We start from the raw sequence: 26310 nt of genomic DNA on the forward strand, positions 1-26310 counted from the left end.
GTAGCAGCTGCTTCTTTGGAGACCCCCCCTTTATGTGAGCTAATGATGGGGTTGTTTGAAGAGTCAGTCTTCCCACAGGGGACTACGCAGCTCCCTTAAGCCATCTGCATCGAGATCTGGTATGCGAGTAGCAGCGCCAATCTCCCAACCCCCGGGTTCACCCTCTCCCCCCTCTTGCAGGTTTTCCGGAAACTCCCGGGAGAATTTCCCATCGTCCCGCAAGGGGACTAAGGAAAGGCGCCTCACTGGATTTCGCCAACTCTTAAGGGAATTGACATTTCTCCCCTGCTCCTCCCATTTTTCAAAGCTGCCAGATAGTTTGGATGTTGTCTATGGGGTTAGAGAGTCAGAGATAAATAGCGCTTTGATTTCCACTAAGACCCCCCACTCGTAAAATTTTCAAAACAAAGTTGACTGAGAGGAGCCATGGGCAATTTTCAATTTTTTTTTTTAATTTTAGAAAACCAAATATGTAAAATTCAAGAAAATAAATATCAAATGGAAAAACTAGAGAGCACAAAATATGTACAGTTAAGATTTAAATGAGGCACGTAATGTGTAAATTATGGACTTTTCCAAGTGTCATCGATACACAGTAGATATTTATAGAAAAACTAGATATACAGATTTATTGGGGCTTCTAAAGTAAACTGATTCTTCATCCATAATTTTCCAGCAACTTCGATATTTTCTAATGTAAACTTCAAACAGCAATTTAGACGTTTAATAAGCTCAACTAACGTTAAGTTGGCTTCAAGAGCTTTTGCAAGGTTCTCCCCACCCAATCACACACTAGTATTTATTGAGCACCTACTGCTACTGGGTGCAGAGCACTATACTAAGCGCTTGGAAGAGTACAATAGTATAAACATGATGCCTACCCTCTGAGTTTACAATCTATTTGGGAGGAAGCAGGTAAGAGCTTAGTACGGTGCTCTGCACATAGTAAGCGCTCAAATACCATTGATTTTACAGAGCTGTCGTGCTCAGAAAGCATTTTCGAGATGTTTGCTGTATCCTCTACTCAGAATTGTGCTACACAGAGGACTCGGTAATTCTACATACCTCAATTCTTCTTTGCTCATCGGAACAAACATCACCTTAACACCAAAGTCTTTCTCCCTGCATTACTAAAATGAAGGAGAAAAGCCTTATTATGTTTCCCCTTGAACTCAACTCTCCCTCTTTTTGGCCTTGGCAACTTGGGTTTGATCACTGTCTTGCTCACTGACCTATTTTTTTTTTCCTTCTAGGGATCCTTTTAAAGATCTGTATGTTAGAGAAGTAACACCAAATGAACTATCCTTCACTTTGCCTGGAAAGTTTTTTTGTTTTTATCATACTAATACTCAGATTGGTCCTAATCCCTGTCCCATACGAGGCTCTCAATTTTAAGATAAGGGAAAGCGGGTATCCCTGTTGCACAGATGAGGAACCTGAGGCTACAGAGAGGTTAAGTGACTGGGCCAAGGTCATACTGCAGAAGCAGGGGCTCAAACCCAGATCTCCCGCCTCCCAGACGTGAACTCTTTCCCCCAAGACGTGCTTCTGACTCAATGGCTCTGATCCTAGAGTGCTTTGCTGAGGCATGTGAGCAATTTACCAAACCCTAGGTTTTGAGTGGCACCAACCTGCAGAACGGAGCCCCTAGCCTCTGGAAACTCCGGTAGCTAAATAGCGACCAACAGTCATCCTTTTCTCTTATTCTTACGCACGTTCACACGTGCACCGCTGAAGCCCAACCCAGTGGCGACTGATGTAGAACCAAACACTGAATCATCACGTGGTAGCTGGTCGGCTCATCACGCATACTCCTTAAAATATCGTGATTTCAATATCTGCTTCCTGCCTTAAAGTCTCTCTCATTTCACAGCAAATTCGGTCCATCTTCTCAAAGGCCGAACGTCCTTTTTCACCTGCAGATACATCAAAGAAAGGGTCAACAGCACAGTGCAGGGTTGATGCTCCCGGTAGTCCCAAGTTTCGTTCCTAGCACGCCATGGCATTTGAGGGTAGAGTTGTAGGATGCTCCGAATAGATCGGGGAGAACTTGGTTGCTAAGGGCTCTGCTGCCCTCAAATTAAGGTTCTAAGAGGCCAGATCCAGTCTACACCTCCTCCAGGCAGCGCCTGGATCCACGCTCTACCCGACTGGGCAATGGGACTGAGCCAGGTAGGGGGCCCTCGGTGGATACAAATTACCTCACTTCCCAACTCCCTTGGCAGATCTTTGCTGTCGGCCGTGCACACTCACAGAACGGAGGAAGTAGCCTGAAATCACTGCCCCCCCCCCCCCCCCCCCCCCAGGACCATCAGCTCGCTATTCTGCTGAAAATAAGAAAACCTGGAGTTTGAATCCAAACTCTGGTTGAGTTAGGGATGTTTTCGACGGCACACGAGCTCCCCTTATCTAGGTCCGTTACAGAGGGAAGTGTAGTTTAAAAGCTTGATTCTCAACTCTGCTTGGGGAATGGGAAGGGCCAGTTAAATCTGTTTTTTGAAAGCTCCAAGAAGGTGGGGTGGAAGGAATAGTAATAATTGAACCACCCACTTGGTGAGGTACACTGTAGTATTCATTCATTCATTCAATAGCATTTATTGAGCGCTTACTATGTGCAGAGCACTGTACTAAGCGCTTGAAATGAACAAGTCGGCAACAGATAGAGAGACACTTGGGGAGTATAGAATAATAAAGTGACACACTCCTTGCCCACAACACAAGGAACTTAAACTGTGACGGGAAAGACACGTAAAATATAGTGAAAGGGGTTAAAGTACATGCATACAAAGATATATATATGTAGATATATATATATTCACACATAAATATATACACACACAAATATATTTAAATACACACACATTTATATCTTCCATAGCAATCTATGTATATGCTAAGGAAGGTGTAAATACATTCTTATGGTTAAAGTTGGCCGAAAGGGTGCCGTGTGTCAGGGTACTGGGAAATTAGATAAAGCTTGTGGAAAATTAGGGTGAGCTTGTTAGAGGAGGAGACCTGTGGTCTATTTAATGTGGGAAAGGAAACAGCGTGAGTGAAGATGGAGGGAAAAAGAGCAAAGAAAGGCTGGAAAGTCGGCTCAAAAGAGATGAAGACAAAAATACACAGGTAAAGTGCTTACCAATCAGATTTGCCCTCCTTTCCTCTTCTGCTACTCCCTTCTATATCATCCTGACTTGCTCCCTTTATTCATCCTCCCTCCCAGCCCCACAGCACTTAGGTACAGATCTGTAATTTTATTTTTTTATATAAACGTCTCCCCCTCTAGACTGTAAGATCACTGAGAAAAGGGAATGTGTCTGTTAGATTGCACTCTCCCAAGCATTCGGTACAGCTCTCTGCACACATTGAGTGCTCTAATTATGATTTACTGATTGAGGGGAAAGTTCTAGTCTGTTAATGAAGTTCAGCATCTCAAAGCAGAGCACTGAGAGGAACAAAACAATCAGGGTTAGTGATAGTTTGGTAAGTTGCTAGATCATTTTTTTTTCTCCTCACGCACCACTACCTTCAAGCTGTACTCTATGAGTTGTTTCAGTGGATAAAAATCAGCTTTTCAGAAACGAAAACTAAGGTGAGCTGGGAGGCCCCGGACGCCAGCCATCCCCTCGTGAAACCGAAGACTCCAACAAGTAAATGTGTTTTAAAAGCCAACTTTTACCAAATGACAGTGTAGTCTCTCGGGCTGCAGTCCTCACGTCCTCCAAGTCAGATTGACACAGGCTAGCAATCTGATCAATGCTTTCTATTCCCTGTCATAGGAGGGAAAAGGGAACAGTTGATGGGAAACAGCAAACATCCCCTTAATTAACCCTCTAGTGCTCCCCTGCCCTCTACTACCAAGAAGTGCCCTCTTGCTCCCTCTCCTGCTTAGCTTTTGCTTCAGGGAAAGTGCCCGGTGGCCATTTACGAGCTGAATTTGACCTCAATTTCCTAGTTTCATCATCAACTTTAACAGCACTGTAGTCTGCCACAAGAGTGGATTCTTGGTTAAAAAAAAGTACATAGGAAAATGGAGCACTGTGAGCATTGTGTTTGAGTAAATCCATATTGTAAAGGAACGAGACTTTTTTACGGTGTTAAGCACTTCCAATGTCCCAGGCACTATATTAAGGGCTGGGGTAGATAGAAGCTATTCAGATCGGACGTAGTCCACGTCCACACGGGGCTCACGGTCTAAGTAGGAGGGATTAGGATTGAATCCCCGTTTAAAGCTGAGAGAAGTGAGGCCCAGAGAAGTGACGTGACTTGCCCGAGGTCACACAGCAGACAAGTGGCGGAGCTGGGATTAGAACCCAAGTCAGACTCCCAGGCCTGGGCTCCATCCATTAGGCCACCTTACTTGTTCTTGCAACAATTCTGTGGGATGCCTTCAAGAGAAATGGTCACGCCCGTACGTATCTGCTATAGCGTGAACGTTTCATAATGCTTGGTGGACTGGAAGGGAAGTCCTGCATTACAGGAGAATTGAGCATAAATTGAGAATAAATTGAGCATAAATTGAGCATTTATTCAACTCGGCAGCCCACTACTGAAAAGTTAGGCTGCCAGGACAAAAGCTTGAGTCTAAATGCTCCTAGATCCATATAGAGTTTCTTTGCCTGCTTTCCTGCTGCACGACTTTGGTCAATTCCCTTAGAAACTGCCTTCCCTCCCCGCTCTGATCCCCAGTGCCTCAGTTTGTTTGTAAACTGGGGATAAAGTACTTTTCTCTTTCCCTCACAGACTGAGTTGGAGAAGTTGGGGGCTGTGCCTTAGCATAACGCTTGGCATAATAACTAACTATCATTATGCTTATTTTCCCCCAAGACAGCGATTTAGAATTTCACTCAGGTTAAAGCACAGACCCATGGAGTATCCTTTGTCAAATCCCCAACCAGAAAAATCTAATCATACTTACTCTGAGATGTTTAAGGGCAATACATGCCGCTTGCTGAAGTTTTCCATCTCTGTCTGTCAAGGCATCAGTGTAAAAAAGGACAGCCTAGAAAACAAGATGGCTATCAACACTGGAAATGATTTTTTAAATGGCTTGGTTTTAAAATACCCCAGTTTCAAGCATTCCCTGTGTTCAGGTGGTTCCTTCTAAAAAATTATAGTTCCTTTTAAAAAGTCATGAGGCTGCACAAAACCTGGCGGTAACGGATGTCAATTTGGAATTCCTGAGACTTACCTTGGCTGTCCTGCGGTGATGCCTCCAGATCTAAACATGTTCATTCATTCATTCAATCCTATTTATTGAGCTCTTACTGTGTGCAAAGCACTGTACTAAGCACATTATAACATCGATTGTACTTTCGCATCACTTAGAACAGTGTTTGACCCACAGTAAGTGTTGAACTACCATTTTAAACAAACGGAAAGGTGCAGACTGTCTAAAAATCCCAGATAATCGGCGAGAGAGCGTTTTAATACGGTTCCCACATTTAAGATTTCAAACTGGAAAAGCCACAGCCGATCTCGTTGGTAGGTCCTGAGGTGAGTTAATGGAGGAATGGACTCCGGCCTTCCTCGAGTCCGCTCGACGAAGAGCGTCAATTGATTGTACGGGGACTCGTGGGGAAGTTACCCATAGGGGCGAGGGTGGCTGGAAGGGTCAGCGCGGGTCCGTCCACCCACCCACACAGTGCCCTACAACGAGAAGGAAAAGTGGTTTTTCCGGGAAAGACTCTCGATGAGCCTTTTGAGCACCTCCTTTAGACCGAACGTGTCCTGAGCACATGGGAGCAGATTGGAGTCAGTAGGCCTGATCCCTGCCCTCAAGGAGCTGCCAGGGGAGGAACCCAGGTTCCTTACCCCCATCCTGAGCTCAGCTCTACCCTGGCACGCTGGTGACCAAAGATGACAGTAGGCCACAAGATGGAGCCAACCCTCTACGTCTCCCCTCTCTAGTCCTCAGTCCTATTTATTGAGCGCTTACGATGTGCAGAGCACTGTACTAAACCTTCGGGAGAGTCCACCGTAACAGAGTTGGCAGACACGTCCCCTTCCCACAGCGAGCTTTCAGTCTAGGGGACGAGCTCCGTCACCAGTTGCCCCCCGTGTGCCAGCCGGGAGAGGGATGGACAGGCAAGTCGCAGAGGGGCTGAGCGGAGGAATCGCTTTCTCCTTCGTAACGAGAGCGAAACAAGGCTGTGATCGGAATAAGCAGCTCCGAGTGGGCAGGGAATGTGCCTGTTACAGTGTCGTCGCACTCTCCCAAGGGCTTAGGACAGTGCTCTGCACCCAGCAAGCAGTCAAACGCGATCGATTAATGAGTCCAACGGGGTCACCGGCTCACCGGCCGCCCAGACGGGCACAGCGTCTCCCTAACGTGAAGCGGTTAAAGACATGGAGCTGAACGTTTGCATCCCCAGCTTCTGATTAAATCAATTCCAAGGGGCAACACTTCGTGCTGGGATCTGGACTCCGTTCAAAGTCCTATCTCAGGCCTTGGCCACCGAGTAAACAAAGGAGGGGACCGTCTGTTTGCACGTTCAGGGATCACAACTAGGGCTTGCCTCTCTCGAGGTGGTTGGTTTTTTTGATGCTGAGTTGGCCGGACTGCGGTGGTGCTCACGCAGTGGAACCCCCAAAACCCTCATCGTCAATCAGGCAATCGTATTGAATGAGCGCTGACTGGGTGCAGAGCACTGTATCGAGCACTTGGGAGAGTTGAGAGCTTAGAACGGTGCCTGGCACATAGTAAGCGCTTAAATACCATAATAATACAGTGCAACAATAAACTGACGCATTCCCTGCCCACAGTGAGTCTAGAGGGGGTGTGTGGGTGGGCACAGTCTGGACACAAGGCCCAGCAAGCCCCATCCTGACAAAAGCGGTGTCCAGTCCAGCCTGGGTGGGCACCAAGTTGGCAGCTGGAGGCCCCCAGACCCGTCGGCATATCTGGCCTACCTCTGCCCATTGGGCTGCTCTTGTTTCTACCCCAGCGCTTGGCCCAGAGGAAGATCTTCCTACACACCACTTATTATTGTAGTTTTTATTCCCCATCACTCCCTCTCTTCCACCAACCCTGTGAAGGGAAGTCAGTGGGCAAGAGGCAGTGTGGTCTAGTGGAAAGGGCGTGGAACTGGGAATCGGGAGACCCGGATCCTAATTCCAGCTCTGCCACCGACCTGCCGTGGGATCTCGGGCAAGCTACTCTCTCTGGGCCTCAGTTTCTTCACCTGTAAAATGGGGCTAAGGCAGACCGTGAGCCGCGTGTGGGACGGCGACTACGTCCAATCTGATAACCTCGTATCTAGCCTGGGACCGAGCTGTCGGTCAGTCAATCGTATTTACTGAGCACTTGCTGGGTGCACAGCACTGTATTCAGTGCTTGGGAGAGTACAAAAAAACTATGTAACAGACACACTCTCTGTCCATAACGAGCTCACAGTCTAGAGGGGGAGACCAACATTAACATAAATAAATAAAATTACTGATATGTAGATAAGTGCAGTGGGGCTGGGAGGGAAGATGAATAAAGAGAGCAAGTCAGGGCAACGCAGAAGGGAGCGGGAGAGGAGGACTTAGGGAAGGCTTCTCGGAGGAGGAGATGCGCCTTCAATAAGTCTTTGAATAATAATAATTGTGATATCTGTTAAGCGCTTGCTATGTGCCAGGCACCGTACCGAGCCCCGGGGTGGATACAAGGTGATCGGGTTGGATCCCAAGAGGGACTCCCAGTGTCAATTCCCATTTTAGAGATGAGGTAACGGAGGCAGGGAGAAGTGAAGTGACTTGCCCAAGCTCACACAGCAGACAAGCGGTGGAGTCTGGATTAGAATCTGTGACCGACTCCCAGACCCATGCTCTATTCATTCCACCATCGAAGATGGGGAGAGTCACTGTCAGATGTGAAAAGGGAGCAGACAGTAGGCATTTCAATTCCATTATTACTACGACCGGTAACAGTAAGGACAGACCCCCTCGTGACCGTTGCCCAACGGAGCAGTGGTCAGCGAGGACCTCGACGTCCCCCCACCCCATCCCAACCCCAGTCCATACCTTTTCCCGGAAGCTCTTGTTCTTAGCGGCGCCGGCGAGACAGGAAGTGGCCGCTTTGCCCACTCGCCGGTTCTCCTCCAGCTGTAGCAGGGCCAGGGTCCTTAGCGTCTGGGGCAGGGGCTGCAGCTGGCTCAGCCGCTTTCCCTTCAGTCTCTTGATTCTTTTCAGCCGCCCGGGACACTGCACCTCTTCGACGAGCGTCACTACGTGGGGCGAGAGGGACTCTCAGATCGGTCCGACGGCCAGTCGTATTTATTGAGCGCTTACTGCGGGGAGAGCACTGTACTAAACGCTGGGGAGGGTGCACTATAACAGACACATTCCCTGCCAGCAGCGAGCTTACGGTCTAGATGGGGAGACAGACATTAAATAAATAAATTACTGAGGTGGACCTAAGTGCCGGGGGGCTGGGCCGGGGGGATGAATGAAGGGAGCGATCCAGGAATTGTCAGTTTTCTCCCCAGAGACTGGATGGGCCAAAGGATCTACTGGATATCTGGGAGACGACCTTCCCAAGCTCCAAAACCGAGCGACTTTCAGGGATCGAGATGTTTGCTTGGCGCTGCAGAAGACTGACAGCAAGAAGGCCCATGCCGATCCAAAAACAGATCATTTTAGATTGGGAACCTCATGAAGGACAGCAACCTTGGCCAGAGTGATAACCCTGAAGCTTCCCCAGCACTTAATACAGTGCTTTGCACTATGTGCACACTTAGAAAACGATTAAATTAAAAGCACTCAAGCCCCAGCAACACCAAAATATCACTCTCCGAGCCTCTGCAGAACGGTGGGACGAGACCACGCTCCGCAACCGATCCCGTTCCTGATTTTTGAATTCCTCACCCTCACCCGAAGCTAAACGTGGCCTCCGGATTTGGGTTTGAAACCACACTAAACTTGGCCGTCCGAAGCGGGTCCGACCAAAGGGAGAGGGGAAAGTGGCGTTGAACTGTAACGGGAAGACGCTTCCAGTAAGCGAGCTGAGACCGTCTAAATCAAAGAGGCTAAGAGAAAGTTGGTCTCCATGGAAGTTAATCTGTTTCTCTAGCCGCCGAGACCACACGGACGGTGCCACGTACCTTCTTTTGTGAGTCTCGCGAAGTGTTTCTCCAGATTGTTGACATTCTGCTTTTGCAAGTAGCCGTGAAACTGGAACCACGTGACCAGGTCTTCGGAGAGACTGGAGAAGGCGAGCAGCCCCCCGCGTGTGACCATCTGCTCCAGCATCCTGACACAGACTGGGCCGGGGGGCACCGGAAAGAGACGGTGAGGCTCATGAAAGTTGTTAATAACAATAATAATAATAATAATAATGATACTTGTTAAGTGCTTACTATGTGCCAGGCACTGTCCTAAGCACTGGGGTAGGTACAAGTTAATCAGGTTGGACACGGTCCCCGTCCCACAAGGGGCTCACACTCCTAATCCCCATTTTACAAGATGAGCTAAGTGAGGTGAAGAGACTTGCCCAAGGTCACACGGCATTCATTCATTCAATCGTATTTACTGAGCGCTTACTGTGTGCAGAGCACTGTACTAAGCACTTGGAAAGTACAATTCGGCAACATACAGAGACAGTCCCTACCCAACAACGGACTCGCACAGTCCGGAAGCGGGGAGACAGACAAGAAACAAAACAAGCAGATAGACACCAGTAGCATCAATATAAAATCATGGACATATACACGTCATTAATAAAATAAATAGATTAATAAATATGTACATATATACACAAGTGCTGTGGGGTGGGGAGAAGGAGGGAGCAGAGGGAGGGAGTCGGGGCGATGGGGAGGGGGAGCAGAGGAAAAGGGGAGGCTCGGACATGTGGCAGAGCCAGGATTAGAACCCAGGTCCTTGTGACTCCCGGGCCCGTGCTCTATCCACTAAGCCACGCACTGCTTCTCCTGAAACCGAACAGCTAAGGAAGGTGACGGAGGTGTGTGGAACTTGTTCTGAGCTACAGCGTGCTCCCCAGTTAGTACCTGTGTTAAGGAACAGTTCAAGAAAAGTACACTCCCAGCACCTGCTGCCCGTCTCATTCCATAAACACAACCGTCAGACCTTCCGCTTCACTTACCTCACTCTAAGTACAAGAGAGAACAGGGCTCGATTTCCTATTTTAAAGAAGGGGAGACTAAGACACAGGGAAGTTAAGTGAGTTGCCCAGGGTTATACGACAGGCAGGGGGCAGAGCAGGATTAGAACCTGCTCGCCTGGTTCCATGCTCTTTCCACGAGGCCATTTTGCCCGGAACTCTCTCCCCCTCCACAGTGGGCTGACGGCAGCTCTCTCCATCCTCAAAGCCCTTCGGAAATCACACCTCCTCCGGGAGACCTTTCCCAATTTAACCTTCTTCTCCCTGCCTCAGACCCTCTCACCTCCCTCCAGCCTCATGGCCTCACAACGCACAGCAGAGCTCCACCCCGCTACAGCCAAACCCATTGCTATTTAAGCCCTTAGCCATCTTTCCCTTCTTTTTCCTCCTCTCTGGAATGATTTCGTGTCCACCATTATTGTGTGTCCACCTCCCTTGCTCGATCGCAAGCCCCCAGAACCCCCGATCCCTGCCTTCTAACTTTGTCGAACTCTTCCCCGCACTTAGAAAAGTGCTCAGTACCCAGTGGGGGCTCCGCAGATGCTATCGACAGTAAGTTCGCTGTGGGCAGGGAACGTGTCTGTCTACTGTTGTATCGAACTCTCTCGAGCACTTAGGACGGTGCTCCGCACGCATTAAGCGCCGAATGGATACAATCGAATAAATGAAAGGATCGAGCCTGTCCCTTCAGAGCTCCGAAGCCGACCTCTACGTCGGAGAGTAAGATCCCGGCTCGGCCGCCCGTCAGCTGTGTGACCGTGGGCAAGTCGCTTAACTTCTCTGTGCCTCGGTTACCTCATCTGTAAAATGGGGATTAACTGGGAGCCTCACGTGGGACGACCTGATTACCCTGTATCTACCCCAGCGCTTAGAACAGTGGTCTGCACATAGTAAGCGCTTATCAAATACCAACATGATTATTATTGTAAGTGGAGAGGAAGGTCTGATGGTTGTGTTTACGGAATGAGACCGGCAACAGGTGCTGGGAGTGTACTTTTCTTGAACAGTTCCTTAACACGGGTTACGTACTAATTGGGGAGCACACAGTAGCTCAGAACAAGTTCCAAGTAGAACACGGTTTAGCTCGGGACAGGTTCTGAGTCCTTCTAAAGAATGCAAAGGAAAAGACTAGACTCTAAGCTCCTTGAGGTCTGGGATCGAGTCCCGTCAACTCTAGCCTATCGTCCTCTCCCACTCAGTCCGGTGTTCTGCATAGAGTAAGTGGTCAATAAATGCCGCCGATTACAAAACGGGCACTGCAAAGACTGAGTTTCCTGGTCTCAGGAAACACTCTCCACCCATTCATTCAGTCGATTTACTGAGCGCTTACTGTGTGCGGAGCAGTGTAGTAAGCACTTAGATGAATGAGAACAGAACAAAGGTCAAATGGGAGTTGGCTGTTGGAATTTTTCCAAGATGTGTTCAGTATCTTAATAATAACTGTGATATTTAAGTGCTTAACTCCGTGCTAGGCACTGTACTAAGCACTGGGGTGGATACAAGCAAATCGGATTGGACACAGTCCCTGTCCCACATGGGGCTCACGGTCTCGATCCCCATTTTACAGATAAGACAACTGAGGCCCAGAGAAGTGAAACGATTTGCCCAAGATCACACGGCAGACAGATGGCAGAGCCGGGATTAGAACCCATGACCTTCTATATCCCAGGCCTGTGATCTATCCCCTCCGCCGTAATACTTCACCCCCCACCCTCTACCCCTGCCTCTGGTACCTGTTTCCAGTTGTCCTGGATATTTGGCTTTGATTTTGTGCAGTAACGTTTTCTTTAGCTGATTTTGAAGTTGCGCGGCCGAGCAGACCAGGACCCTGCCCGGCTCCGTGCTCCCTCTCCACAGCTTCAGACACCGTTTCCTCTTGATTGCCTGGGGGAGAACTGAAAAGCCAAATTTGGAAATGTTCGCTGATGGCTCCAAGGCCGCTTCACAGAGAGGGTTCATCGAGAAGAACTGGCAAAGCGAGTGAACGGTCTCTGTCTTTAGAGCCACACAGAAGGCTTAGGGAGCTTGGGGACGGGGAAAGGAAATCAATAAAAGTATTTAATGCGGTGACCGCACTGGAGAGTTACCTTTTTTTCAAATACGCTATTTGTTAAGCTCACGCTCTATGTCAGGCACAGCGCTAAACGCTGGGATAGATAAATAAGAAGAAGAATGGTATTTGTTAAGCACTTACTTTGTGCCAAGCACTGTACTAAGCGCCAGGGTAGATACAGGGTCATCAGGTTGTCCCACGTAGGACTCACGCTTTTAATCCCCATTTTACAGATGAGGTCACTGAGGCACAGAGAGGTTAAGTGACTTGCCCAAGGTCACACACCAGACAAGTGGCGGAGGCAGGATTAGAACCCACATCCTCTGACTCCCAAGCCCGGGCTCTTTGCACTAAGCCACGCTGCTTCTCTAGATGGAAGCTAATCACGTCGGACACAGTATCCACCATGGGGCTCACGTTTTTAAACCTAATAATAATAATAATAATAATAATAATGTTGGTATTTGTTAAGCGCTTACTATGTGCCGAGCACTGTTCTAAGCGCTGGGGTAGACACGGGAATCAGGACAGGTGAGGCAACTGGGCTATTGAGAAGTGAAGTGGCTTGACCAAGGTCACACAGCAGACAAGTGGTGGAGCCGGGATTAGAACCCAGGTCCTGACTCCCAGACCCGGGCTCTGGTCGCTAGGTCAAGCGTCTCATCTTCAGTCAACTGCTCGTGGAGAATGCTAAGACGCGGGACTTTGGGTCCCCCTGCATTTATTTAGAATCCACCTGGTGTCTATAGTCCGCGGCTAAAGTTCCCTTTAATATAATAATCATGGTATTTGCTAAGCACTCACTGTGTGCTTAGCACTGGGATATGTACAAGACAATCAGATCAGACACAGTCCCTGTCCTACGTGTGGCTTGCAGTTCAAGTAGTGAGAACAGCGCTCAATAAATACTATTGAATGACTGAATAGGTATTGAAAGCCCATTTTACAGACGAAGAAACTGAGGCCCAGAGAAGTTAAGTGACCTTGACCAATTTCTCACAGCAGGCAGGAGGTGGAGGCAGAATTGGAACCCAAGTCCCTTGACTCACAGGCCCTTTCTACTAAGGCCACGCCGCTTTCCCCTCTATCCCAGCTCCCGGTTGAACCGCATTTTTCTAACCCAGAGCTAGTAGAATCAACTCTCTCCCCTGGGTGGCTCCGCCCTGCTCTACCCCGCAATACCTAAGCCAAGCCCTCTGTAACCTCTTTTTTTTTTCCTTTCTCTTCGGCTCATAATAATTAATAGCAGTATTTGTTAATCACCCGCTCTGCAACAAGCACTGTGCTAAGAGCTGGGGTAAATACAGGATGAACAAATCAGGCACAGTCCCCGTCCCACACAGGACCGAGAGAGAAGGAAAACAGGTATTGAACCTCCACTTCACAGGTGCACAAACTGAGGCGCAGAAAAGTTAAAGGACTCGTTCAAGGTGGCACGGCAGGAAAGTGGCAGAGCCAGGGTGAATATCAATCATCGGTTGTATTTATTTAGCACTTGTACAGAGCACTGTACTAAGCACTTGGGAGCGTATAACAGAGTTGAAAGACACGTAAAACCTGGGTCTCCTGACTTCCGGTTCTGTGGTCCTTTCCCTAGGGACACAACTTCTCCCAGTAGTCTTCCAGTGGACAACGATGACTCCTTTAAAGCAGTATTTTAGGAAAAATCAATCCATCCTATTATCGAGCTCTTACTCTGTGCAGAGCACTGTACTAAGTGCTTGGGAGAGTGCACTAACGACAGAGTTGGTAGACACGTTCCCTGCTCACAGTGACCTTACAGTCTAGATGGAGAAATAAAATGAGATTGCTGGAAAGAAACATGGGGCCATTGCTGAAAAGAAATAGGTTGCAACATCCCAAACTATCCTCTCCACCATGTCCTCCAGGTACATCTCGCGAGTTACGCCTTCAGCTTCCTAAATTCCTTTTCCTCATTCCCTGTAAGGGAACTGTCCCCTGAGCTACATAATAATAATAATAATAATAAATAATGATGATGATATCTGTTAAGTGCTTACTATGTGCCAAGCACTGTTTTAAGTGCTGAGGTAGATATAAGGTCATCAGATTGTCCCACGTGGGGCTCACAGTCTTAATCCCCATTTTCCAGATGAGGTAACTGAGGCCCAGAGAAGTGAAGTGACTTGCCCACACAGCTGACAAGTGGCAGAGCTGGAATTTGAACCCACGACCTCTCCCTCCCAAGCCTGTGCTCTTTCCAATGAGCCACGCTGCTTCTCATACATCTGATCGTTCCCTGTAGGAGGAAAGAGCCCGGACCTGGGAGTCAGAAGGACCTGAGTTCTAATCCAACTCTGCGACCTGTCTGCTGTGTGACGCTGGGCAAATCACTTCACTTCTCCGTGCCTCAGATGTTACCTCATCTGGAAGATGGGGATTAAGACCGCGAGCCCCATGTGGGATAAGGACTGTGTCCAACCTGATCATCTTGGATCTACCCCAGCACTTAGTAAGGTGCCTAGCACATAGTAAATGCTTAAATACCATCTTTTTTAAAAAAAATGGAGAGTTCTGACTCGCTTTTTAGAAGCCTAAGTTTCTGCCGGCCAGAAGAGAGGGGAGTTTTTATCACAGGCCAGCCTTGAATTCCGCCCTGCACGTGCAAAGGACCGGCAGTGCACTCCGCCTCCGGATGACTTACTGTCTTCAACAGACGTAGCGTTCCTGACCACCTGCAGATCCAGCGAAGACAGCGTCTCCAGAACTCCTTTCTGCTGAAACAGCTCCTCCAGCAGGCTCTCCTGGACCAGGCTCGCCAAGTTAGGGGAGATCAGTTTCTGAAACACAAAGCCGGCGATTTAAGTCTTTTTAATTCAATCAAGGCCCCGGCCACCATACTGAAAGGATCCTGAGGCCATAACCCAGCCCCAAGTGGTGTGGTCGGCTGGGCTGTTCAACCAGGCCCCGGGCTAGCATGATCCAGTTCAGAAAGAACCTATACTACGGGTCCGTAGCCACCGGCACGCACATGCTGGCCAGGAATCAAACAGGCTAGTCATTTTACATCCCTTTCCTTTTGACAAAGACATCTTGCTTCCGAATTTCTTCGGCCCACAACACTTGCGTACCTAATCGTAATTTGTTTTCACGTCTGTCTCTCCTTCTAAAGCGTAAGATCCCTGTGGGACGGGAACACGTCTATCGACTCTGTACTGTCCTCTCCCAAGCACTCAGTACACTCCTCTGCACACAGTAAATGCTCAACAAATACCAGACAGTGATGCGGGGTACAGCCCAACGCTATTTAAAGCCCAAAGTTTCTCCCCCAGATTCTACTTTAAATAGCGGGGGTTTCTCTCGTTTCAGCCGCGATGCATTTCCCCCGCTTCCCAGCTAGCTCCTACCTGTAAGAGGGCTCTGCACACTTGGAGATGAACGATCAGCACCACATCCAGCTCATCGGTTCCCGCCGTCAGCTCTTTGGTCAACGCTTTCAGAGATCGCGACGCCCCATCGTTGCTGAAATGGGCAAATAGACTAGTCACTGCCCGGATGAGCTTAGGACCCTCTGGAATTGGGAGAGGAGTCAATCAAATTGGGGTCCCGGAAAGATACGGATAAACCGAAGGGAGACCAGCGGGAGTGAAAAATAGAGAACGGACGCAGGACCGCTCGGGAGGCCTTTGGGATGTGGAGCGGGAAGGGGGAGGATCGGAACCGATATCTGGCTGCGGCGATTAATCGATGGTACCTTTTTTTTAATGGTATTTGTTAATCACTTACTATGTGTCAGGCCCTGGGGTAGATACAAGCTAATCGGATGGGAAACAGTCCATGTCCCAGATGGGACTCACGGTCTTAATCCCCATTTTACAGATGGGGGAACGGAGGCACAGAGACCTTAAGTGACTGGCCCAAGGTCACACAGCAAATGGCAGAGCTGGAATTAGAACTCAGGTCCTCTGACTCCTATCCCCATGCTCTTTCCACTAGGGCCACGTTGCTCCTTGAGCGCTTACTGTGTGCAGACCACTGTACTAAGCGCTTGGGAGAAGACAATACATAGAGTTGGTAGACTCCTTCCATGCCCATAAGGAGCTTCCAATCTAGTGCGGGGAGAATATATTCTTCCATTCAGTCATTCAGTCGTATTTCTTGATCTCTTACTGTGTGCCGAGCACTGTACTTAGCGCTCGGGAGAGTACAATACCACAGTAAACACAATCCCTGCCCACAGAATATTGTTCTTTCGGCGTTCACCCAGTTGGCCGTGCATTTCTAAACACTTCCTCATCCACGACAGGAGTCACTTCTCCATTAGATTGGAAGCTCCTTGAAGACAAGGTCCTGTCTTATTACATTTGTGTGGTCATGGAGCACTTAGCATTGAGTTCTCTGCTTGCAGAAGGCCCTGAAATGCAGCTCTCTCCCTTATGTGTCACCTAAGCACTTGGATCTAAGCCCTGTAAGCACTTGACCTCCACCCTAGTACCACCCCTACAGCACTTATATACATATCCCTAATTTATAATAATAATAATAATAATGTTGGTATTTAAGCACTTACTATGTGCAGAGCACTGTTCTAAGCGCTGGGGTAGACACAGGGGAATCAGGTTGTCCCACGTGGGGCTCACAGTCTTACTCCCCATTTTACAGATGAGGTAACTGAGGGACAGAGAAGATAAGTGACTTGCCCATAGTCACACAGCTGACAAGTGGCAGAGCCGGGATTCAAACCCTCGACCTCTGACTCCAAAGCCCGGGCTCTTGCCACTGAGCCACGCCGCTATCTGTCTCCCCGCCTGAACTGTAGACTCTTTCTAGACTGAGACTTATGCCTAGCAACTCTGTTGTATCGTACTTTCCCAAGCGCTTAGTACAGAGCTCAGCCCACAGTAAGTGCTCAATAAATACCATTTATTGACTGGGGGTAGGCAGGGCAGAATGACCCGATGAAAAAGTCCCAAAAACGAAGCCAGTTAACATCCTGGCTACCTCTGAACAATTGGGAGGAATAAAACAGCCGCAGGATTTTATCCTGGTCTTGTCCACTCCCTTCCAGCCGAAAGCAGCCAACTCTCTAGTGAGGTATTGTTATTCAGAGGCATCACAACTCCAAGAGGAAGACCATCTTTAGGGAAGGAAGGGAACGTGAGGATCCCAAAGAGCAAGAAATGCCCGTAACCAGAAGGCTCTGGTGCTGTGCTGGGCTTCACTCACCTGACACTGGGGTTCTTGACACTGCCAAACAGGGAGAGGTCATCCTCGTGAAAATCGGCATTTAAAAAGTCAAAACTTTCCAACACCGTCTCCATCAAACTCTCCATCGACGAGCGCTCCTGATAAGAGTCTCGGGCCTGGCGGCCAAAAGAAAGGAATTCACTGAAAAAGATGATCCACTTAGCTTGTGGGCAGGGAGCATGTCGACTAATTCTGCTATATTGTACTCTCCCAAACACGTAGTGCAGGGCTCTGGACACAAAAAGCACTCCGTTTAAATGATTGCTAGATTAATACTGAGAATGAAAATCCCATTTGTCCACCCCGTGGTTCCCAAAGTGTTTTTTTTTTCAGTTTGTGTGTGTTTTTAATGGTATTCGTTAAGTTCTTACTACGTGCCAGGCACCGTACTGAGCCCTGGGGTAGATAGAGGCTGATCAGGTTGGATGCAGTCCAAGTCCCTCATGGAGCTCATAGTCTTAATCCCCATTTTACAGATGGGGTAACTGAGGCCTAGAGAAGTGAAGTGCCTTGCCCGAGGTCACACAGCAGACAAGTGGCGGAGCCGGGATTAGAACCCAGGTCCTCGCTCTATCCATTAAGCCATGATTGCGTCAGTGTTGACCGATAAAGAGCTCATGTGGCTTTTGAGAGAAAAATCCATTGTCACTCAAAAGGCCAGTCATGAAGAAGAACTTTCTTTCAAAAGATTGGGAGGCCTGAGGCAGAGTGTGAGATCCTTTCCACTGGAGCTCTATAAGGGCCAGACCGGCTATAGATTGTAAACTTCTGGGGGGCAGGAATCGTGTCTGTTATTTCTATTTTACCCTCCCAAAGAGAAGAGAGCAGGTTTCAAAGAGGCAATATACCAGACAACCACCATTTGGGATCTTCTCATTCCTTCGGGAGCTGGGATGAGCAAGAAGAGGAGGCCAAATTGCCCACATCGACTGGGCAACTGAGGCCCCCAAGCACTTGGTACCCTGCCCCGCCCACACAATAGGCACTCGGAAAATAGTAGTGATTGATCGGCAGGGCCCTTGACGTGAGTTAGATATCGGAGGCGCAAGAATGGATTAAGAGATTCTTGGGAGCCCCCCTGCAGCTTGGGATCCTACTATCCTATGGTGTTCGAGTTCCTGCACAGCTAATCAACCAATAGTATTTATTAAGTGCTTGCTGTGTGCAGAACACCGTACTGAGCACTTGGGAGAGTACAGTCCAATAGAGTTGGTGGACATCCTTTTGACTTGAAGTCCCACACGGGACAGTGACCGTCTGTATTTTCTTCCAGCACTTGGTACAGCAATCTGCACACTGTAGGTGCAAAATAAATACCGTCACCACCCCCTGAAGAGCTGTCTGAACTCCTCTCCCAGCTGTATTTGTTTCTTCAAGCGGCAATTCATTCAATAGTATTTATTGAGCGCTTACTATGTGCAGAGCACTGTACTAAGTGCTTGGAATGTACAAGCCGGCAACAGAGAAAGTCCCTGCCCTTTGACGGGAATCCCGACTGAGGTCAAACACAAAAGAAGATTTGAGAGAGAGTGGGGACCGGGGAGGATGGGAACCAAGGCCAGTCGAAAGGCAGTCCTCCACGTGAGCCAGAAAACCGATCGTACCTTTAGCCGGTCCCTGAAGCACAGGACTTGGTACTCTAATTCCTGGAGCTGGGTCAATCCTGGTTGCAGCATCTTGAGTAAGTCTAAAACCTCTTGCAGATATTTCTCAATAGACGGACAGCTTCCTTCGGCCTGTCCCTCTCTCCCAACCTTTTCCGCCTGCTTCCGCCCTTCAAAGATCGTCTCTCGGAGACCGGAGGTCCGGGGCGGCTTCTGGTCGGCCGGGTCGCCTTGGCCTCCGTCCCCCAAGTCCAGCGTCATAGGCCGAGCCCCGGCCCTGCGGGGTGTCTCCAGGGCGAGAGGCGGAAGCCGGGGGCTTGGGGGCCGCAGGTGGTCTCCCCATCGCTCCTCCTCCTCGATGGAGCTGTGGGGCCAGGGGGTCGGAGCGGGGAGCCCCAGATCCGAGGCGGAGGCGGCGCTTTCTGCCTCTCGGGGGTCGTCCGAACTGAAAGAATCCACTTCGTTCCCCTCGGGCTGTTTGAGTCGACATCCCCTGAGGGGCTCGTCCAGATCGCCGTCAGACAGGTACCTCAGGAGAGCGGGGCCCCCGCAACCGCCCCTTGTCCCCTGCTGCTGCAAAACAGACTGGGGGGCAGGGGGAGAGGTGAAGTCAGGTCCAGCCCCCCAAATCTGTCCCATTCCAATCCAATTACCATCCGTACATTCTTTCCCAGTGCTTAGCTCAGTGTTCTGTCCCCAGTAAGGGCTTCATAAACACTATTACTATTACTCATGGTGAGCAGCAGTGGAATTGCACCTGGCGACTTCCAACCCACACCCCCACTTCTCCTTTCCGCTCAGGGCAGTCAGCCGGTTTTCTGCTTGTCGAGGGCCAACAGGCGAGAGTTTTGCCCCCACAGATGTCCCACACCCATCTCTTCCGTGTGGAACAATGAAAAGCAGCCTGGTCTAGTGGAAAGAGCACGGGTCTGGGAGTCGGAAGAAGGACCTATGTTCTGATCTCGGCTCTGCCACTTGTCTGCTGGGTGACCTTAACTTCTCTGTGCCTTGGTTGCCTCATCTGCAAAATGAGGATTCAATACCTGTTTTGAGTTTTTTTATGGTTTTTTTTAGGTAGAGTACTAAACACGGGGGTAAATACCAGGTGGTCATGTTGGACACAGTCCCTAACCTGCAAAGGGCTCAGTCTTAATCCCCATTTTACAGACAAGGTAACAGAGGCACAACTAAGCATTTAGAGCAGAGGAAACTGTAGAGCAGGAGAGGGTGGGGGCAGGCAAGGGGTGGGAAAGAGAGACAAGTTTCTGCCTCCCTGATTCTCTTTTTCACTGCCCATCCAGAGAACCACCTCGCTCCATATCACTCCTGGTTCCTCCACAGGTTTGGGGGCAATCCGATCTATTATTTATTCATATTAACATCTGTCTCCCTCTCTAGACTGCAAACCCGTGAGCCGGGAACACGTCTACCAACTTTGTTGTATTGTCCTTTCCCAAGTGCTTAATTCAGTGCTCTGCCCACAGTAAGCGCTCAATAAATATCTTTGATGATGATCTAATAATACATTCACCACCAGCATTAGGTCGACATAAGCTTTTCCTCTAGATTGTAAGCTCCCGGTGGGCAGGGAACGTGTCTACTGCATACTGGGTCGCCCCTGGATACTCACGAGGTAATATTTTTCCCTGAAGCTGGGAGTATTCGGTGGTGTCCAGTTGTACAACGATCCCTTTCTGCTGCCCACAGAAAACTTGGTTGCCATTCCAGGGGACAGAAAGAAACTCTCGGTGTCAAAGGGGCTGTTGAGGAGAGCAAAAGGCAGAGTTCAGAGTGTAAATGGAGGCTCAGATGTGTGTTTATTGCAGCAGCCGGAATGACGATTGAACTGCGTGTCCCATTAAATACCCAGGAGTACTTTAATAAGTAGGTAAACAACTTCATATCTAGGCATAACAGCAGCCGCTATAATCATCCGGACTTAATAGCATGAGGTTTATTTGAGTTATTAACATTTTGAGTGCCCAGAAGGTATGTTGTTTGTTTCCTTGTTCATTCTCACAACCTCTCTCCCTGATAGGAAGTGCTGGCTAAAATTCTTCTCCCCATTTTAGAGCTGAGGAAACGGAGGTCCAGAGAGATTCAATGACTTGTCCAAGATGTCCTGCTCTCCCCTTCCCCTCCCCATCACCCCGACTCATTCCCTTTGCTCTACTCGCCTCCTTGCCCCACAGCGCTTGTAGATATATATACATATTTATAATAATTCTATTCATTTTTATTAATGATGTGTATATATCTATAATTCTATTTGTAATGATGCTACTGATGCCTGTTTGCTTGTTTTTATGTCTATCTCCCCCCTTCTAGAATGTGAGCCCATTGTGGGCAGGGATTATCTCAATTTGTTGCTGAATGGTACTTCCCAAGCGCTTAGTACAGTGCTCTGCACACAGTAAGTGCTCAATAAATACGATTGAATGAATGAATTCATGCATGCCAAATTAACTCGGTCCCTGGCAGCATGGGATTTCCCCCCACCACGCCCCACTCAGGTTTCCTAAGGAAGAGTGTTCTGGAGAAGGGAGCTGGTGGGAAATTCACACCCCTCGGGCTCCTCCTGAAAACACAAAATTGCGATATGCAGCCTGTTTCGGGGGTTGGGGGAGAGGGGGCTGAGCCCTGATCCCGATTTTGAACATCAGCAACATCCAACAACAGAAATTCCAAGATCAAGCTGTGGAAGGCAGAGGACCAGAGGAGAATGGGGTTCCTGGGGAAAAAAACAAAGCTTGAATAGAACTTGAGGCTATTTAAAAGCACAACTCAGACTTTGGGAGTTGGTTAAGTCAGTTCCCCAATGCAGGGCCCCAGTTCTCTCTCAGCTCCCCCATTCTGCCCCTCTTCCACCAGAATGAACCCCCAGAACCTTCCTCCTGGAGTGGGCGAGGATGGAGATTCACTTAGGAAGGTCCCTTACTGCCTGCTGTGTGACCTTGGGCAAGTCACAACTTCTCTGTGCCTTTGTTCCTTCATCTGTAAAAAGGGGATTAAGACTGTGTGCCTCATGTAAGACATGAGCTGAATCTAACTTGTATCTTCCCCAACGCTTAGTACAATGCCTGGCACATAGTAAATGCTTATATCATTTTTTCAAAATTGGAAATACAGTCCACCTTCAGATTCATCAGGCTCTAACTCTCCCCATCTTCGACCCCTTCCTAAATATCCCACCACCTCCAGGGAACCTTCTCTAAATCTCACCTCCCCAAGTTTACAGTGTTCCAACAACCAGCTTTAGCACTTAGGTAGAGAAAGACATATATAAACTCGGGCCTGCGAGTTAGAGGACCTGGGTTCTAATCTAGACATTGCCATTTGCCTGAGCGACCTTAGTCATTTCACTTCTCTGCACCTCAGTTTCCCCATCTTTAAAATGGGGATTGGATACCTGTTCTTCTTTCCACTTAGTCTGTGAGCCCCATGTGGGACAGGGACTGACCTAATGATCCTGTATCTACCCCAGCTCGTAGCATAGTGCCTGGCACTTAATGAGTGTTTAAATTCCACAATTATCATTATATATCTGCCTGCCTACCTTATTTGATTATAAGCTCTTTCCTGTCTTCTCATTTTATTATGTACTCTCTCTAGCATTTACTACAATGCTCCGCACACAGTAGGTGCTCAAATACCACTGATGAATCAATCAAAGATTCTCTAGCTCCCAAGATGGATCTTTCCCTGACTACCAGACTCCCTGGTTTCTTGGACTATTTTCCACTTAGCATTATTTGTCCCTTAGAGAACCTCATTAGCAAAGTAGCAAAGCAGTTGGATCTCCTCCCACCACCAAAACCCCCTCTTTCACAAGAGAGCCACTTTTCCTCCTCTCCCACTCCCTTCTGCATCTCGCTGCCTTTCTCCCTTTGCTCTCTCCCAACCCAGCCCCACAGCACAGCACAGTATATATGTGTAATTTTATTCACTTCTATTAATGCCTGTTTTCCCCTCTCTAGACTGTGACCTCGTTGTGGGAAGGGAATGTCACTGTTTCTTGTCATATTGTACTTTCCCAAGCACTTAATGTAGTGCTGTGCACACAGTAAGCACTTAATAAATATGACTGAATGAGAGAAAATGGAAGTAAACCAAAGAGACCGGGCTCATATTTATTTATATTGTCTCTGTAAGCTTGTTATGGTCAGGGAACGTGTCTGTTTATTGTTATATTGGACTCCCCCAAGGACTTAGTGCTCTTGCACACAATAAGCACTCAATAAATACAACTGAACGATTCTGTGCCTCCACGGCTGCCTCTGCTTCATTCCAGAGACTGGCAAGAGCAGAGACTTGGGAGTCAGAGGACGTGGGTTCTAATCTTGCCCCCACTCTTTGTCTGCTGTGACACTGGGCAACTCACATAACTTCTCTCTGCCTCAGTTACCTCATCTGTAAAATGGAGATTAATACTGCAGAGCCCATATGGAACAACCTGATTACCTTGCATCTACCCCGGCACTTAGAACAGTGCTTGGTACAGAGTAAGGACTCAACAAATACCATAATTATCTTTCCCCTCTGTGCTGCATCACTGCTGCACTGGAGTCCATGCCCCCTAAGCACCAAGATTCTCACCCTGCACCCACAGGACTTTCATAAACCTCCTCCTATTCTGCCACTTCTCCTATATGTAACTTGTTTTAATGTCAGGCTCCCCCACTAGATTGAAAGCGCCTGGAGGGCAGGGGTTGTGTCTACCACCTCGGTCGTACTGTCCTCTCCCACGTGCTTAGTACAGTGTTCTGCACATTAAGTCCTCAATAAATACCCTCGATTGACCGACTCCGGGGGGCGTCCGTGATTCCCTTCCCCTCCACAGCAGCCCCCGAGTCCCACGGGGAAAGGCCCTATATGCCCACCTCTGCTGCTGGGGGTGGGGAGACCATAAGAGTCAGGACAGCCCCGGGGGAGGAAGAGAGGGTGGGAAGCAGGGGTGGCTGGGAAGCTTGCCCCTCCAGGAGGATTCCCCAGACAACGATGAGGAAGCCGAGGCCGCGCCTGCTGCTGCTTTATTCAGCAAAGGCAGCCCCCTCCTCAGCTGACACTGTAGCCTTCAGCATGAGCCCCAGCTGCTCCAGAAGCACCGGATGAGAACGGAAGGAGAGGGAAGGGCCCAGCCCCTCCATCCTGCCCCAGATCAAGCTGAAAAGGCAAGGGGAGCAGCTAGCCCGAAGCGCAGGGGAAGGGTAGGGCGGGAGCACACTCGCAAGCCCGGAGATGAGGACCAGTGAGAACGTGCCCTAAATCAGGGAGCGGTGGCCACAGAATCTGGCTTAGTGTCTCTTCAGAAATGCCCTGGCTCAGCAGCCACCACCACCCCTCCTGCTCAGGTGAAAATCCGAGTGGATTGCAGAACCCCAGTCGAGTCGCATCTCCATTTTCAAACCCCAGCCCCAACACCCTCTAGAAAGTCTGCAAGTTGGCAGAAAGTGATGGTGGAAGGTGGGGTGCTCGACGCCTCCCCCACACACCCCCTCACTCCTGGCTTGGCCAAATCCACCCGGGAAGCCAGCCAGTCGTGGAGCACTCAATCCATACGCTCTCCACAGCGGGGCCGCAGTGGAGACGGCTCCTGCTGCTTCCGCTCTCTACACTGGGCCCGGTCTGTGGAGAGAGACAGAGGACTTTAGTGTGAGCACCCCACCTTCATCCCCAACTCCTTCCATTCCACAGACTGGCTCTACCAAGAGCTCTTCCCCCACTGAAGAAGCAGTGCGCCTAATGGAAAGAGCTCCACCACTTGCTTGTTGGGTGACTTTTTTAAGTGGTATTTGTTAAGCACTTATGGAATAAATACAAGCTAAATGTCCCACACGGAGCTCACAAATTCCCATTTTACATATGAGGTAACAGGCACAGAGAAGTGACTCTCCCAAGGTCCCATAGCAGAGAAGTGGCAGAGCTGGGACCGGAACCCAGGTCCTTCTGACTCGGGCCCTTGCTCTATCCACTAAGTCACACTTTGGCCAGTCATCACACGGAGCCTCAGTTCCTCATCTGTAATATGGGGATTCAATACCTGTTCCTCTCCCCCACGCCTGATCCGACTGTAACAGATCTGTCCCAGGCTTTAGCACAGTGCTCGGCCCATAGTAAGTATGTAATAAATGCCACAGTTGTGATTTAGGTGGAAAAGTGGTACTGACTTCCAGGTGACCTCCAGCTGCAGCTTAATGGTGCCCAGTTCCGTGATGTCCACAACAATGGCCTGGGGCCTGGTGGTGAAGAAGTCCGTGACGTCACACATGACCATACCCACCAGGAGTGAAGTCAGGCCCCGCAGCTCCGTCACCTGAAGACAACAATGTCCCGTTACTCTGCTTCCTGGACTACCCCAAACGGACTGCACCACCCTTTTTTTCCCCTCAAGGATAACTGGGTGCCCAAGAGTTCTGGGCTACCCCAGGAGTGGAAGTCAGGGGTAATCAATCAACAGTATTTACTGAACACTTACTACGTGGCAGAGCACTGTACTAAACACTTGGGAAAGTACGATTCAACAGAGTTGGTAGTCGAGCTCCCTGCCCACAACAAGCTGACAGTCTAGAGGGGGAGACAGACATTAATACAAATGAGTAAATGAAAGCTCCAAATTTAAAGTGCTATGGGGCTGAAGGTGAGGTGAATATCAAGTGCCCAAAAGTTACAGATCCAAAAGATACTGACCGTCTTACCCTCGTGCTAACCAGAGGGGGAAGCGGGCCCTGTCTTCTGTACCTCCTGAACCCCTGTCTAAAGTCCAGCAGCAGGGCAGGAGGGTGGGGTTATATTAAGCGCTAACTGTGTGTCAGGCAATGTACTAAGTGCTGGATAGATACAGGTTGGACACAGTCCCTGTCCCACATGGGTTCAGTCCTAATACCCATTTTACAGATGTGGTAACAGGAACAGAGAAGTGAAGTAATTGACTTGCCCAAGGTCACACAGCAGACAAGTGGTAGAATCAGGATTAGAACCCAGGTCTGACTGCCAGGCCCGTGTTCTAGCCACCAAATGACACCGGCCACCATCCACTCCAAATGGCCACAGATGAAAATGCTGGTCCCTCCTTGAGGGCAGGAATCAGTCTAACTCTATTGTGCTCTGCACAGAGTAAGTGCTCACTAAATGCTATTAAGTGAATGAGTAGGCGGTCCCACCAATTCAGGGGGTCCCTGGAGGCAGGATAAATCATTCCAAAAGATTTATACCTTATGGGCCCGGGCAGAACTGAACTGGATGGCCTCACCCCTCCAGACTGCACTCGGCGGGGGCTCGTTCTCCAAACCCAGCAGGAGGTTGGCACCCCTCGGGGAGGCAGTCCCTTCCTGCCCAGCAAGCCC

General features: G+C 49.2%; 1 protein-coding gene across 5 annotated transcripts in view; it reads right to left on the reverse strand.

The window, feature by feature from the left end:
• Nucleotides 1–431: 431 nt before the first annotated feature.
• RIPOR3 (RIPOR family member 3) overlaps nt 432–26310 on the reverse strand; it is an 84543-nt gene continuing 58664 nt past the window's right edge. For all 5 annotated transcript variants that reach the window (XM_029071035.1, XM_029071040.1, XM_029071034.1 and 2 more), the window contains 12 exons: nt 25135–25280; nt 20598–20727; nt 18968–19552; nt 17343–17479; nt 15524–15638; nt 14821–14956; nt 11836–11997; nt 9087–9245; nt 8008–8210; nt 4919–5002; nt 3680–3770; nt 432–1916 (listed from right to left, as the gene is read on the reverse strand). In XM_029071035.1, coding sequence (XP_028926868.1) covers nt 1816–1916; nt 3680–3770; nt 4919–5002; nt 8008–8210; nt 9087–9245; nt 11836–11997; nt 14821–14956; nt 15524–15638; nt 17343–17479; nt 18968–19552; nt 20598–20727; nt 25135–25280 — 2049 coding nt within the window. In that variant the 3' untranslated portion in view covers nt 432–1815. The remainder of the gene's footprint in view (nt 1917–3679; nt 3771–4918; nt 5003–8007; nt 8211–9086; nt 9246–11835; nt 11998–14820; nt 14957–15523; nt 15639–17342; nt 17480–18967; nt 19553–20597; nt 20728–25134; nt 25281–26310) is intronic.

This window comes from Ornithorhynchus anatinus, chromosome 8 (assembly GCF_004115215.2).
Source record: "Ornithorhynchus anatinus isolate Pmale09 chromosome 8, mOrnAna1.pri.v4, whole genome shotgun sequence".
NCBI classification, from domain to species: Eukaryota; Metazoa; Chordata; class Mammalia; order Monotremata; family Ornithorhynchidae; genus Ornithorhynchus; species Ornithorhynchus anatinus.